The sequence below is a fragment of the Passer montanus genome, unplaced genomic scaffold (genome assembly GCF_014805655.1).
Source record: "Passer montanus isolate IOZ18808 unplaced genomic scaffold, ASM1480565v1 scaffold156, whole genome shotgun sequence".
In the NCBI taxonomy this organism is placed as follows: domain Eukaryota; kingdom Metazoa; phylum Chordata; class Aves; order Passeriformes; family Passeridae; genus Passer; species Passer montanus.
In genome coordinates, this window is record NW_024362716.1 from 272,357 (window position 1) to 285,927 (window position 13,571).

The window sequence follows — 13,571 nt, forward strand, 5'->3', positions numbered from 1 at the left end:
GGGCTCAGCAGCACATCCCAAGGGATCCCAAAAGCCTTGGCCTGGGGTTCCCTCCTGGATTTACACCAAAAACGGATGGAAAGGGCTCTTCTGGCTCTTTGGAAGGCTGGGATTGAGCAGGAAGATGCTCTCACACGGAAAAAAAAATGCATCTTAAAGCTGCCTCTCAACAAGCACCACATCAGTCCTGCCCAGGCTGAGCTTGTTCTCTCAATATCCTCATCCTGAATATCCCAAACTGGAAGGGACCCACAGGGGTCAGGAAATCCAGCTCCATGACGCCCTCAAATATTCTATTTAATGTCTGTGCACTGAAAATCCTCCTCAGCAGAGCACAGCCCCACCTGGAAATCCCCGTCCAGGGGAGCCCATCATACAAGTTTTGTCCTCTGAATGTTCTCCAATCAGAAAAAGAAAAAATAATAACAAAAATTATGGCCACATTTGATAGAAAGTAATACTGTTTAGACTGAGAATGCTCAGAGGAAAAAAAAAATCATTAACCAGTAATTTAAAAATACTCTTAGTGGAGAGGAAAAGGCAGAAAAGAATTCTTCCAAAGATCCCACTTGTGCTCAGTGCTTTGACACTTTCCAGCACCCTTCACTGCAGTTTCATGCATCTCCCCCCTGTCCAGGTGAGGTGCCCGAGCCCTTTCCTGCACCCAGGAGACTCCAATTGGGAAGCAGAAAAATCCTGGAGCCCCAGAGGAAGGAGACTGTGGGGCTCGGGAGGGTTTCCCAGGGCAGATTTCCATTTTTGGTGGTCGGACCAGAGGCATTTCCTGCCCTTCCCGGCCTGAGGGGGGCTGGGAATCCGAGTTAATCTTTGACCGCGGCTGCAGCCCAGGCAGGAATGTCTTTGTCCAAGTGGAGCAGAAGTCTCATTTTTGGGAGATGCCGTAAACTCGCAGCAGAGGCAGAAAAATGTCATTCCTGCAGTGACGGGGCAAAAGCTGCTTTTTGCTTTGCCTGACCCGTGGTGGCTGTGTCGGATTTAGAAACAGCCAAAGGTCACTCGGTGTCCACCCTGCTGATCCATCGTGGCGGGGCTGTGCCTTCCCATGCCAGCAGAGGGAGAGCCCTGTCCCCCTTCCCTCCCTGCCCCTCTCCAGACCCGAAATGAGACGGGATGCAGCAAACCCCCCCCGGGCTTTCTCATCCCAAATAATTCCTGCAGCTTCCAGCTTCCCTTGAAGCCGAGCCCCGGGAGCTGCTTGGAGCTTCATGTGCTGCCAGCAGCCAGCCTTTCTTGTCCTTTGAAAAACCCCCATGGCAAAGCACGAACTGCCTTTTTTCCAGGGAATATCCTCCCTGCAGCACCCACCTTGCTCAGCCCGGGTGGGTTTGGGCAGCACTGAGGTCCTGTAGGGTGTGGGAAGAACCTGGTCCCGCTCTGTTGCTCCCAGGGTGATGCCACCAACTCCCAGAGGTGTCTGGGCACCTTCTGGGGATCCTTTGCTCAACAGCTGTGAGGAACTGATAGCCCTAAAATCTGGAAGGCAGCACTTCCCCTCTTGCCACTTGTGGTAAGGAGCTCTGCAGAAAACCCCAAAGTTTCTGCCAGCTTGGGCAGCAGCGGGGAATTTCCTGCATTTTGGGGAGCTGAAGCCCCCTGGAGCCTCCTGCTCTGTGTCCTTACCAGGCTCCCCACCGACCACCAGCATCTGGAGAAGGGAGAAACATTATTTGTGTGGAACCATGGAATGGTTTTGTTGGAAGGGACACGGGCAGGGACATCTCCCACTGTCCCAGGGTGCTCCAAACCCCATCCAAGCTGGCCTCGGGCACTTCCACACCTTTCCAGGCTCAGCAGTGCACAACTGGAACTTCTCCTGGACTTCCCAGAGCTCGATCCTCCTCACCCTCAGCCCATCCCAGCCATCCCCTGCTCCAGATCCACACCAGGAGAGCTGTGCTGAGATGAGGGACCCACATGGGATGCATGAACTGGAGAGGAGCCCTCGTCCTGCTGGGACAGGCACCCATTAACCCGACCTCCCAGCCCTGAGCGTGTCCAGGAAGAGCTGAGGAAACGTGGGATGCAGAGGCTGCGCAACGCAGGCTGGTGAGGACACGCTGGGACATTTCATCATCCCTCACTCAGGATCAAACCACTGCTCCCAAAATCCCTCTTTTATGGCCCTTGCTGGGCTGTAAATCTCTGGCTTCCACTGCTGGCGCCTTTGGGGGAAAACATCCGGCTCCAGCAACCTTTGATGCTCTGGAGTGCGTCACTCCTGGTTGTGGGGCTCGCAGAAAATCCATTGCAAAAGCAGAACTTGGGCATTTCGGGGTTTCTGCCGGGTCTTGCTCAATGGCACCGGAGAGGTCGGGGCCTCTTCCTGCACCCGGCCACGCCAAGGCTCCATTCTGGCTCTGGATCAGCACACTTGGCACCCAGGGATGGTGGAGGGGGCTGGTGCTGGGGTGGACATGGAGATGCCCAGAGGGGAGGGAATGGTGTGGTGGATCTGCCCTGGTGCCCTCCGGGGGTGATGCTCCTCTCCTTTCCTCCCTGGATTTGGGGGGCTGGGGGGCTGCAGTCACCCTGGCTGATGAAATCCCTGGGAGAGGAATCACAGCAGCCTTCGGGCTCTGGGAATTCCCTCCGGGAAGGTGCTCCAGGAGGGGAGCTGGAGGGATGGGTCATGGCCCACTCCTGGTGCCCAAATCCGCGTGGGATCAAGCCCTGGAGATAAACCTGAGCTTTCCCTGTGAGCCCCACGTGGGATTTCCTTCCGAGGTGGGAAGGGAAAAGCAGTGACATGGGGACCTGGGGGTTCCTGCTCCTCCTCACCCATCCTCTGCAAGGACGGGTCCAGAGCAGGGCAGCGGAGCCAGGGCCGGGGCAATCCCCTCCCGTGACCCCGGTCACCCCGACAAACTTCTCCTTCCCCGCGTTTTAGGGTGAAACGCTCGGCTTTGCCTCAGGCAACCCCTTGAGCAAGCGGCTGAGAAAAGCCGGGGCAGGGCTGGAGTGAGTCCCGCGGAGGAGCGGGGACAAAGAGCCCCAAATCCCGGGATTAGCGCGCGTTCCTCCCCGGCGGGAGCGCAGCTGCAGCGCGGCCGCCTGGATCGACCTCGGGACACCGGGAACGGCCTCGCCTGCCCCGGGGCACCGGCCCGTTCCCCCCCGCGACCCGCAGCTCCTCATCCCTCCGCTCGCGTTTTCTGCTCCAAGCATCCCTGAGGAGCCAAGCTGGGAGAGGGGCGGTGCTGTGCCCACCCTGGGGGTCGTCCCCACGCTGGATTTCCTCCTGCCCAGCCCCGCTCTGGCACGGTGCTGCCCGGCACACGTGGCCCCGCTGGACCCGTGCCACCGGCGTGCCCGGCTCCATCCCGGCTGCCTCCCTTCGGGATGACGTAACCCCGGCCACGGTTGCCTCAGAACGCTCCCGGCTCGGTAGGAACCCATCCCCCGGGCGCACCTGTCCGGTGGGACAAGGTCCGGGCAGATCTTCCCCCGCCCCGGCCACACGCCCCGCGGGAGCCGCCTGCCCGCTCCGCTGCGATTTTGGGAAGGGGCGGTCGCGACAGCGGCGACCCGACCCGCGAGGTGCCGGGCAGGAAAGGTGGCTGAGGATGCGAGGATGGGGATCCGTGCTTGGGATGCTGCCTGCAGCGCTCCCGCCTCGCGCATCATCCCCTCTCCATCGCCAGCGCAGGTGAGGGGCATTCCCCGGGCCGCGGGGAAAACGGGAGCTACAAGGGAAAGGTTTGGGTCTGAAAAGGAGAATTCCATGTTTTTTATCTCTGCATCTGCAAACTAGCTTAGACATCATCCCGGAGCTCCTGGTGGAAATCCCAGCGGAGAGGAGAGATTCCTGCTGGGAGTTTTCTCCGGCGTCACCCTCCGGGGAGGGGGGACGGAGGGCGGGCAAAGTTCGGCTCCTATAAAGGCAGCTCTGGTCCTCTTCATTCATTCATCCCCCTGGCAGCAGCACGTCCGGGCTCTGCGGAAGAGCTGGGAGCGAATCGTGCCCCGAAGCCGCGGGGTTTGTGCGGGATGCCGAGCGCAGCGATGCCCGCGGCCGCCCTCACCTGCCTGCAGCTCCTGCTGCTCCTCTCGGCCGCGGACTGCCGGCCCCACACGTGGGACCAGGACCGCTTCCAGCTGGAAGCCGTCAAAAAGGAGATCCTGGAGCGGCTGGGAATGCCGGCTCCCCCCGCCGCCCGCCGCCAGCTGGACCAGGAGAGCATCCGGAGAGCGCAGCGGCTCTACCGGCAGAGAGCTGCGGAGCTGGCGGGGAACTGGAGCCGGGAGGAGGAGGAGGAGGAGGAAGCCGTGCCCAGGAGCCGGCGGCTGCACCGCCTGACCCCCACCTGTAAGTGGCCGTGGCTCCGGGTCACCCCCCGTCCCTCAGGGCCAGGGACACGCGTGTGTGTCGCGCCCTCGGGAGTGTCACCCCCGTGCCTGGGGACATGACCGGGCATGCAGCACGGGGCCGCGCTCGTCCTTGTCCTGCTCCTTCCTTGGCCCTGGGAGCGGGGAGGAGCCGGCGCTGGAGACGTTTTGCTTAAAACCATAAAAAATCAGAGGGGTTTGGGGTGGAAGCTTTGATCAGAGGCAGCTCGGGGGCTCGGAGTGGGGCTCGAGGGGTTTGGGGTGAGCGGGAGGAAGAAGTGAGGTGCCATCTCCCCGATCCCCAGCTCCAGTTTGGGGGTTTATCTGCGTCTGGGGGGGAATTAAATAATTACATTAATTAATTAATATTAAAATTTAAATGAAATAATTTAAATAATTCCCCTCCTGCTGCTTGGGCTGGGTGGGGACAGTCGCGGGCTGGGTGCTCCAGTGGGTCCCGGGACGCCTTTTCTGGCACCAGGAAAACTGAGACCCTCCAGCCCGGGGCTCCAGGAGTGGATGGGATGCTGGAATTTGCGGTGGGATGCTGGGTGTGGGTGATTCCCTGGAAGCAAATCCTTGGCTGCCTGGCCGGAGCTGCTCCCAGCGCTGCTGAGGAATTAATTTAATTACCGTCTCTTACATCAGCTGTCACCTCTGTCCCCGCAGTGTTGCGCTGGCCGGACATCCCCGAGGGACACGAGGACCCTCAAGGCCACCGCGACGCCCAGGGACACCGGGAGGCCCTGGGTCCCTACCGCTACCACCTCCTGCTGTCCCGCACGGCGGATTTCCACCGGCAGCTCCGCGTGGTGCAGGCGGAGCTGAAGCTCCTGCAGCGGCCGCTGTCCCCTCCCGGCGCCTCGGTGCCACCGCGGGTCACCATCTCCACCCTGCGGGGGGCTGAGGGCACCCCCCAGCTCCTGCGCAGCCAGGAGCTGCGGCCGGATTCCCGCAGCCTGGACCTGACAGCAGCCATCCAGCCCTGGGCGGAGGGGCCCGAGGCCGCGCTGCGCCTGGAGCTGGAGTTCAACACCGACATCTCGGCTGCCCTGGCCACCTCCGGGGGCGACACGCTGGTGCTGGAGGTGGAAACCCTGGAGAAGGCACCTCGGGCGGCCAGGAGAGCCCGGGGGCTGGAGGAGGAGTGCGGGAGGAGCGAGGGGAAGTGCTGCCTGAAGTCGCTGAAGGTCTCCTTCCAGGACATCGGCTGGTCGGACTGGGTGATCGCCCCCAACAGCTACTACATGAGGTTCTGCGAGGGCTCCTGCCCCCACAACTACAAACCGGCCAGCATGCACGCCCAGATCAAATCCAGAGTGCACTCCCTGTCCAAGGCTGCGCCCCCGCCCTGCTGTGTCCCCGCGGGGTACGACCCCATGGTGCTGATGCACCTGGACAGCGAGGGCAGGCTGGTGTCCAGCCTCTTTGAGGACATGCTGGTCACCAGGTGCCACTGTGCCTGACAGCTCCGGCTTTGCCCGTCCCGCTGGGGCAGAGCCGTCCTGGCTCCTGGCAGCTCCAGCACCCCAAAATCCTGTGGCACCGAGGGACTCCAGCCCTGGATCCAGCACTGAGCTCAGCCAGGGGTCTCCAGCTCCAGCATCCCAAAATTCAGGTTTTGTGACACCAAACGAATCCACACCAGCCCTGGATCCATCACTGAGCTCAGCCCTGGGGTCTCCAGCTCCAGCATCCCCAAATCCTGTGGCACCAAGTGACTCCACGCCAGCCCTGGCTCTGTTCAGCCCTGGGGTCTCCAGCTCTGTCACCCAGCTCAGCCCCAGCATCTCCAGTTGTGACCTCTCTACCAAAATAACTTATTCCCCTGGCTCTTCTCTACTTTAAATCCATATTTTGTTGTGCAGGTGGATCCTTCCCACCCAAGAGACCCCGAAGGGCTGGGGTGGGTCCGTGCCCAGGTGTCCATGTCCCACTCCAAACCTTCTCTGCTCAGAGACTTATTTATGCAACCCAGTTATTTATTTCTAACTTATTGTATTTTATAGCAAAATATCCTTTTTTTTTTTGGGAGGGAAAGAGGGAAGGGTTTTGTGGTTTTCTAATTTATATATTTCTATAAAACCAGAAGGATGTAAAAATAATGAATAAAGTGATTGTAACGGGGATTCTGGCTGCTCCTCCTGCACACCTGGGGGGTCTCTGACAGGACCCCTGCTCCTGGGACCCTCAGCTCCCCTGGGATTTGCCTCCCTGTGGATTTGCTGGTAAATCCTCACGGCTCTGCAGTGCCAGCGTGTGAGTAATGCCTGGGCACTGCTCCCAGAGACCTTTGAGTTGTTTGTGTCCTTGGGAAGGGCGCTGGGCACAGCTCTGACCCCTGGGGGTGACGTCCAGCTGGGAGGTGACCATTGCCCCACTTCCAGGTGCCTCCAGCCCTGGGACCCCGTGGGCACCAGAGGGATGGGGGAACCCCCCTGGGGGCTTGGTGGCACACACGGCGTCCCCAAGGCCTCCCCGTGGCTCCGTGGGGTGGCTCTGCTGGTCACAAATCCTTGCTGTCCCCTCTCCCAGTGTGACCTGGGGGTGTCCTGGGCTGCCCAGTCCCTCAGCAGCTCCTGCTGGGCTTGGGGCAGGTGGGACGTGGGGTCTCTGCTCTGGGGTGGGGGTTTTGGGGACCAGGGACTGAGGGATGCAAGGTGTGGACATGGCCTCTCTGGGGACAGGGACAGGAGACACCTGGCTTTTGGCCCCTTGGGACCCCCACTTTGGGGACACAGACCCTGGGAGCCCCCAGGAAAACCCCACATCCTGCCCAGGGCTTCCCACAGACCACGAGCTGTGCAGGTAATTAGAGATAATTCAACCATTTAATGAAGCCTCCCAGGGACTGGGGGACACCCAGGAGTCCCTGTGTCCCAACAGCTCGGGGTGTCACCAGGAGGATTTTTAAAAGGAGCTTTTTCTTTGTTCCCCAAAGCGGCAGATTTAGCAGGAAAAGATTGAGCAGGTGCCACCGGATGTCCCCAACCGCCAGCGCACAGCCCCGTCTCCGTCGGCCCAGAAAGGGGAAGAGGAAGCCAAGGCCAGGGTCAGCCCCGCTCAGCCAGGCCGAGCTCAGCCAGGCTGAGCCCAGCTCCAACTCCTCCAGGCTGAGCCCAGCCCCAGCTCCAGAGCTGAACCCAGCCTGGCTGAGCCAATGCTGAGCCCAGTCCCAGCTCCAGAACTGAGCCCAGCCCCAGCTCAGCCAGGCTGAGATCAGCCAGGCTAAGCTGAGTCCCAGCTCCTCCAGGCTGAGCCCAGCCCTGCTCAGCCAGTCCTGAGCCCAGCTCCAACTCCTCCAGGCTGAGCCCAGCCCCAGCTCCAGAGCTGAACCCAGCCTGGCTGAGCCAATGCTGAGCCCAGTCCCAGCTCAGCCAGGCCAAGCTCAGCCAGGCTGAGTCCAGTCCCAGCTCCAGTCCTGAGCCCAGCCCGGCTGAGCCAATGCTGAGCCCAGCCCCAGCCCAGCCGGGCCGAGCCCAGCCCCGCTGCAGCCGGCCCGGGCCAGCGCCGTCCCCAGGCCCCGGTGGCGGATGTGGCACCCGCTGTCCCCGCGGTCGGTGGCCGCAGCCCCGGCAGGAAACGCCAGCTCAGCCCCCGGCTCCGCCTGAGAACTGGGGCGGAGGAGCGGCCGGGGCTGCCAAAAAAACCCCCTGCAAAAAGCGGGGTGTGCGTGTGCCCCTGCCCAGGGGACTGTCCCTGTCCCTCCGGGCCGGGGGACAGCCGGGGAGGGGCACAGAGGGTCCCGGCAGTGCCCCGGCCCCTCACTGCTCAGCGATGATGTAGATGTCCTCGGTGGGGCCCAGCGTGTTGGCGTAGATGGGCTGGTCCCCGGCATCGCTCTCCAGGAAATAATCCTCGTCCAGCAGGACCTGGGGGCTGGGACAGAGGGTCAGGGAGGGGGAGGGCCGGGGTGGGGTGGATGGGTGGGATGGATGGGATGGGATGGGATGGATGGGGTGGAAAGGGATGGATGGGATGGGATGGAAAGGATGGAAAAGATGAACAGGAAAAGATGGCACAGCATGGAATGCCAGAGAATGGGCTGGGATGGATGGATGGATGGATGGATGGATGGATGGATGGATGGATGGATGGATGGATGAATGGATAGATGGATGGATGGGATGGAAAGAGATGGATAGGAAAAGGGATGGATGGGATGGAAAGGATGGAAAAGATGAACAGGATAGGATGGCACAGCAGGGGCTGGGCTGAGAATGGATGGAAAGGGATGGATGGGAGGGCGGGCTCTGCACAGGATGGAGGGGGATGAGGCCGCACGGGGCAGCACAGCCCGGCAGGGCACAGCCCGGCAGGGCACAGCCCGGCAGGGCACAGCCCGGCAGGGCACAGCCCGGCAGGGCACAGCCCGGCAGGGCACAGCCCGGCAGGTAGGGATGGAGCCCCCGGGTGCCCATTCCCTGCTCCGCAGCCTCACCTGCAGCGCGGCTCCCGCCCGGCCGGTGCCCATCCCCGCGGGCCGCCCGGGGCCCTGCCGGGGCTCACGAACACGTTCTCGTAGTCGGGGCTGTCGGTGCCGCCGCCGCTCCCGGTGTCCCGGCTGATGTAGCGCGGCTGCCGCAGGTCTCCAGCGGGCTCCGGCTTCCCCCTGCCCGCGCCGCCCACCGCGGCTCCCGCTCTCCTCCGCCGGCACCGAACCGCGGCCACCAGCGCGGCCACCAGCGCGGCCACCGCCGCGGCCACCGCGGCCACCAGCCCCGCGCCGGGCCCGCACTCCCGGCCGTGGAACTCCGTGACGTTGAAGGGATGCCGGCGGGACGTGAGGCACAGGCAGGCGATGCCCGGGCGGGCACAGGGCGCCAGGACCGTGCCCAGCAGGTCGCAGCGGCACGACACGGTGAGGGAGCTGAGCGCGGGCTGGAAGGCGGCGGGGGGCACGGCGGGCAGGGGGTTCCCCTCCAGGCTCAGGCTCCGCAGCGCCGTGGCGTTGCTGAAGAAGCCGCGGGGCAGCTCCCGCAGCCGGTTCCCCGCCAGGTCCAGCTCCTCCAGGCGCGGCCCCAGGCGGGCCGAGGGGCTCAGCGCCTCGATGCCGTTGTTCCTGAGCAGCAGCCGCCGCTGCCGCCCGAACGGGCTCCAGTCCAGCTCGGCACAGCCGCTGCTCCTGTTGCTCAGGTCCAGCTCATCGGAGAAGTTCAGCACCAAGGGGAAACACGGGGACACGATGAGGAAGGGGCTCGCGGGCAGCGGCAGCAGCAGCAGCAGCAGCGGGGCCGCAGGGACCCCCATGGTCCTTCCCCTGCAGCGGAGCCGGGTGGGAAACGGGATCAGGACCCCCACGGCCAGCGGACCCCCCCTCCCAGTGCAAACCAGTGCGGCCCAGTCCGGCCCCCACCCCGATGCTGGGCAGCTCCTGGGGGTCCCAGCGGGGCATTTCCTGCCCCCCTTCCCCCTCGCAGCCCCCGCAGCCCCACTCGCCTGCGCTCCGGCCGCCGCTGCCTGGTGTGGGGAAGAGGAACAGGCGGGTCCGGCTGTCCCGTGTCACCCTGCCAGGGCGTAGCCGGCCCCGGGGGGGGCAGGGGGGCAGCACCCCCACCTCGGCACCCCCTGACCCTGCCAGACCCCCCGGTCCTTTCTGGGGTGCTGAGCATCCCCCTGGCGCTGGCTGAGGGTCCCGGTGACCCCGGTGACCCGAGGGGTGGGGGACACGCTCGTGAGCACACAGACCCCCCCCGCGGCAGCACAGGGACCCCCCGAGTGTGAGGGGACCCCGGGGCCGGTGGGAGTCAGGGGGCTCTGTGGCTGTGTCCCCTGGCACGGTGGCTGTCCCCACGCCGGTGTCGCCTCCCCGTGTCTCCGTCTCAGTGTCCCGAGTGCCTCGTGTTCGTGTCCCCTCCCCGTGTCCGAGCCCCCTCCGGTGTCCGTGTCCCCCCACGGCCACCCCGCTGTGTCCATCCTCGTCCCTCCGTGTCCCCACCGCGTCCCCGCGGTGTCACACCGTGTCCGTGTCCGCCCCCTGGTGTCCGAGTCCCTCCGTGACTCCCCGCTCCCGTCCCTGTCCGTGTGTCCCCCTGTGGTGTCCGCGTGTCCCTCCGTGTCCATGTGTGCCCAACCCCTGCCATGTGTCCCCCCCGTCGTGTCCGCGTCCACCCGTCACATCCGTGTCCCCGTGTGTCGCGTGTCTGTGGCCACCCCCCTGCGCCCCTCCGTGTCCCTCCTGTCCCCCTCCCCTCGTGTCGCTGCCCCTTTAAGTCCACCCCATCGTGTCCGTGTCCACCCTGTCACATCCGCGTCCCCCGTGTCCCCCCTCCCATGTCCACCCCTTCATGTCCGTGTCCCTCCGTGCCCACCCTGCCACATGTCACCCCCTGCACCCCCCGTGTCGGTGCCACCCCCTCGTGTCCCTCCGCGCCCGCGTCCCCTCGTGCCGCTGCCCCTTTAACTCGCCCCCTCGTGTCCCTGACCCCCCGTGTGCCCCCATCCCTGGCTGCCCACCCCCCTCGTGTCCCCTCATGTACGCCAAGGGCAAGGGCTCCGGCGTGCCCTCGGACGGCCAGGCCCGCGAGAAGTGAGTGCGGCGCCGGGCGGCGGCGGGGGACGGCCGGGGCGCGGAAGTTTTTGCCGGGGCGGGCGCCGGGGGAGCGGGGACGGAGCGGGAAGGAAGGGAGAGGGCTGGGGGGGAGACAGCGGGAAAAGCGGGGGGAGATCGGGGGGCGGGCGGACCCCCCGGCCCCGCCCCGCCGGGGAGCACCGGCAGCCGCGGGGCAGCGGGAGCGGCGGGGGTCAGCCGGGCACCGGGAGCCGGGGCGAGTCCCCCGGTCTGCGGCATCCCCCGGGGCACCGGGAGCCGGGGCGAGCCCCCCGGTCTGCGGCAGCCCCCGGGGCACCGGGAGCCAGGATGAGCCCCCCGGTCCGTGCTATCCCCCGGGGCACCGGGAGCTGCGATGTGCCGACGTCCCTGGCATCCCCCGGGGCACCGGGAGTCGCGATCACGGCGGGGTAACGGGAGCCGGGATGTGCCCCCCGGGTATTGCCACATCCTGGGGCACCGGGAGCTGCGAGGGCACCGCGACCCGGGCTGATCTGCCCGGTATCCCCGGGGGCACCGGCAGCCCGGATGCCCATTCCCCGGCCGTGCCATCCCCCGGGGCACCGGGAGCCGGGCTGAGCCCCGGCGCACCGTGACCCGCGGTGGCACCGCGGCCGCCGGGCCGTGCCCGGTCCGCAGCATCCCCGAGGGCACCGGGAGCCCTCCCCGGCCGTGCCGTCCCCCGGGGCAGCGGGGACCGGAACGCACCGGGGCTCCCGGTGCCCAGCACGGTGACCCGCCCTCCCCGCTGTCCCCGTCCTGCCGGGTCCCCGTGCCCGAGGCCACCGCGGCCCCCCCGGGGCTGTGACCCCCGCGGGTCCCGGGAGGGGACGGAGCCCCGGGGGACACGCGTGGTGGCACCCGGCCCTGAGCCACATCCTGCGTGGGTCGTGTCGCCTGTCCTGGAGCCACCCCGGCGGTGCCACCGGTGGGTGTCACCCGGTGCCACCCGTGTCACCTCGCAGGGAGGTGACAGCGAGCCTCCCTCGTGAGTTCTGCACTGAGTGGGGGGCTCCGTCCTGGCTGTCCCGCGGGGTCCCCGGGGGGTGGGGATGTCCCCGGGGGGGTGGCCGGTCCCTCACAGTGTCCCTGTCCCCGTGCTGTCCCCCCAGGCTGGCGCTCTATGTCTACGAGTACCTGCTGCACGTGGGGGCCCAGAAATCCGCCCAGACCTTCCTGTCGGAGGTAAGGGGAGGGGGCGGCACCCCCGACCCCCCCATGGCACCCACGGGGGATCCTGGAGCCCCTCCCACCCCGGGTGGGGGTCTGACCCCCCCGTGTCGCCCCCCAGATCCGATGGGAGAAGAACATCACGCTGGGGGAGCCCCCCGGCTTCCTGCACTCCTGGTGGTGGTGAGTTGGGGTCTGGGGGGGCTGGAAAGGGGGGACCCCCCCTCATTCCTGTGCCAGAAGGGCTGGGAGGGGGTCTGGGAGCCGCCCCCCGCCCCGTTCTGCCCCCACATCACCTCGTACCCCATAAACCTGTCCCTCTGCTTTTCCCATCAGCGATTTGGGGGCCCCCCCTTCCCTCCCGGCCCGGCCCCCCCGCCCGGCTGCTCCAGATGGATCCAATTTGGCACCGGGAGAGGAGCTGGGGGGGCTCCCGGCCCCGGGGCTGGACCCCCGCGCTGGGGGGACCCCCAGGAGGGTGTGGGGGGGCTCGGCTCTGGGGGGGGTCACCCCTCCTCACCCCCTCCCCAGCGGTGTCACTGCAGGAATGGGGCTCACTGGGACCCCCCCCACACTGAGGGGACCCCCCCAGAGCAGCTCGGGGGGTTCAGGGTTGGCACAGGGTCAGCAGCCCCCGGTGGCCCCGTCCTGCCCCTGCCAGGGCTGCGGGGGCACCGTGCCCCGGGGTGGGCAGGGGTCCCCGGGGTGGGGAGGGGTCCCCGGGGTGCTGTGGGGTGTAGGGTGAGGCTGGGGGGGGTGCAGGGTTCACAGCCCCACGGGATGCAGGAAGCTGTGGGATCATGCAGGAGACTGTGGGGTGATGCAGGATGCTCTGGGATGTTGTAGAAAGCTGTGGGATGCTGTGGGATGCTGTAGGATGTTGTAGGATGCTCTAGGATCATGTAGGAAGCTGTGGGGTGTTGCAGGATGCTGTAGGATGCTGTGGGATGCTGTGCCCCCCTGGGGTGCAGAAAGCCTCGGGGTGCTGGGGGGGGGTCCCTGTCCCTTGGGGGGACACCCAGAGTGCCACAGGGGGGGCTCTGGGGGCTGCAGGACCCTCCATGCCCCAGGACCCTGCAGGGCCCACGCCGAGCTGCTGCCCCCAGGAAACCCCTGACCCCCGGGGGGTCCCGTGGGGGTCCCTGGGGTTCCTGTGGGGTCCCAGTGGGGGTCTCTGGGGTCCCTGTGGGGTCCCGTGGGGGTCCCTGTGGGGGTCTCTGGGGTCCTGTGGGGTCCCTGGGGGTCCCTGGGGCCGCGCTGGCGCCGCGGGGGCTGCAGCAGGACCCCCCCCCCCGCCGCCCTGGCGCCGGGGGGGCTCCAGCAGGACCCCCCCCCCGCCGCCCCCGGCCCTGCGGCGCTGATTGCCGTGCCGGAATTAATGAATTAATGAATTAATGAGGCTGGCGGTGCCGGTGCCGCCGGGGCCGCGGCGCGGGTCAGGCCGCGTTGCCATGGCGCTGCAGCCTGGCACAGCCGGGGGGGAGCCCCCCGAGCCCCCCATGGC

General features: G+C 66.1%; 3 protein-coding genes across 4 annotated transcripts in view; 2 read left to right on the forward strand and 1 right to left on the reverse strand.

Moving 5' to 3' along the window:
- The first annotated feature begins 3,446 nt into the window (after positions 1-3,446).
- GDF15 (growth differentiation factor 15) lies at positions 3,447-6,819 on the forward strand. 2 transcript variants are annotated; one of them, XM_039702430.1, is made up of 3 exons: positions 3,447-3,667; positions 3,941-4,327; positions 5,017-6,819. In XM_039702430.1, the coding sequence occupies exons 2-3, from the start codon at positions 4,009-4,011 to the stop codon at positions 5,811-5,813; spliced, it is 1,116 nt and encodes a 371-aa protein (XP_039558364.1). In that variant the 5' UTR covers positions 3,447-3,667; positions 3,941-4,008; the 3' UTR covers positions 5,814-6,819. The 2 variants fall into 2 exon arrangements, with proteins under 2 accessions (XP_039558364.1, XP_039558365.1); XM_039702431.1 differs by having other exon boundaries at positions 3,944-4,327.
- A 340-nt stretch (positions 6,820-7,159) lies between these two features.
- On the reverse strand, positions 7,160-10,689 carry LRRC25 (leucine rich repeat containing 25). The gene is made up of 3 exons (XM_039702435.1): positions 9,787-10,689; positions 8,789-9,607; positions 7,160-8,226 (listed from the first exon to the last, which is right to left on the reverse strand). The coding sequence occupies exons 1-3, from the start codon at positions 9,957-9,959 to the stop codon at positions 8,112-8,114; spliced, it is 1,107 nt and encodes a 368-aa protein (XP_039558369.1). The 5' UTR covers positions 9,960-10,689; the 3' UTR covers positions 7,160-8,111.
- Positions 10,690-10,819: 130 nt separating this feature from the next.
- SSBP4 (single stranded DNA binding protein 4) overlaps positions 10,820-13,571 on the forward strand; it is a 4,804-nt gene continuing 2,052 nt past the window's right edge. Inside the window, exons 1-3 of the mRNA XM_039702473.1 lie at positions 10,820-10,876; positions 12,010-12,082; positions 12,189-12,250. Coding sequence (XP_039558407.1) covers positions 10,821-10,876; positions 12,010-12,082; positions 12,189-12,250 — 191 coding nt within the window. The 5' untranslated portion in view covers position 10,820. The remainder of the gene's footprint in view (positions 10,877-12,009; positions 12,083-12,188; positions 12,251-13,571) is intronic.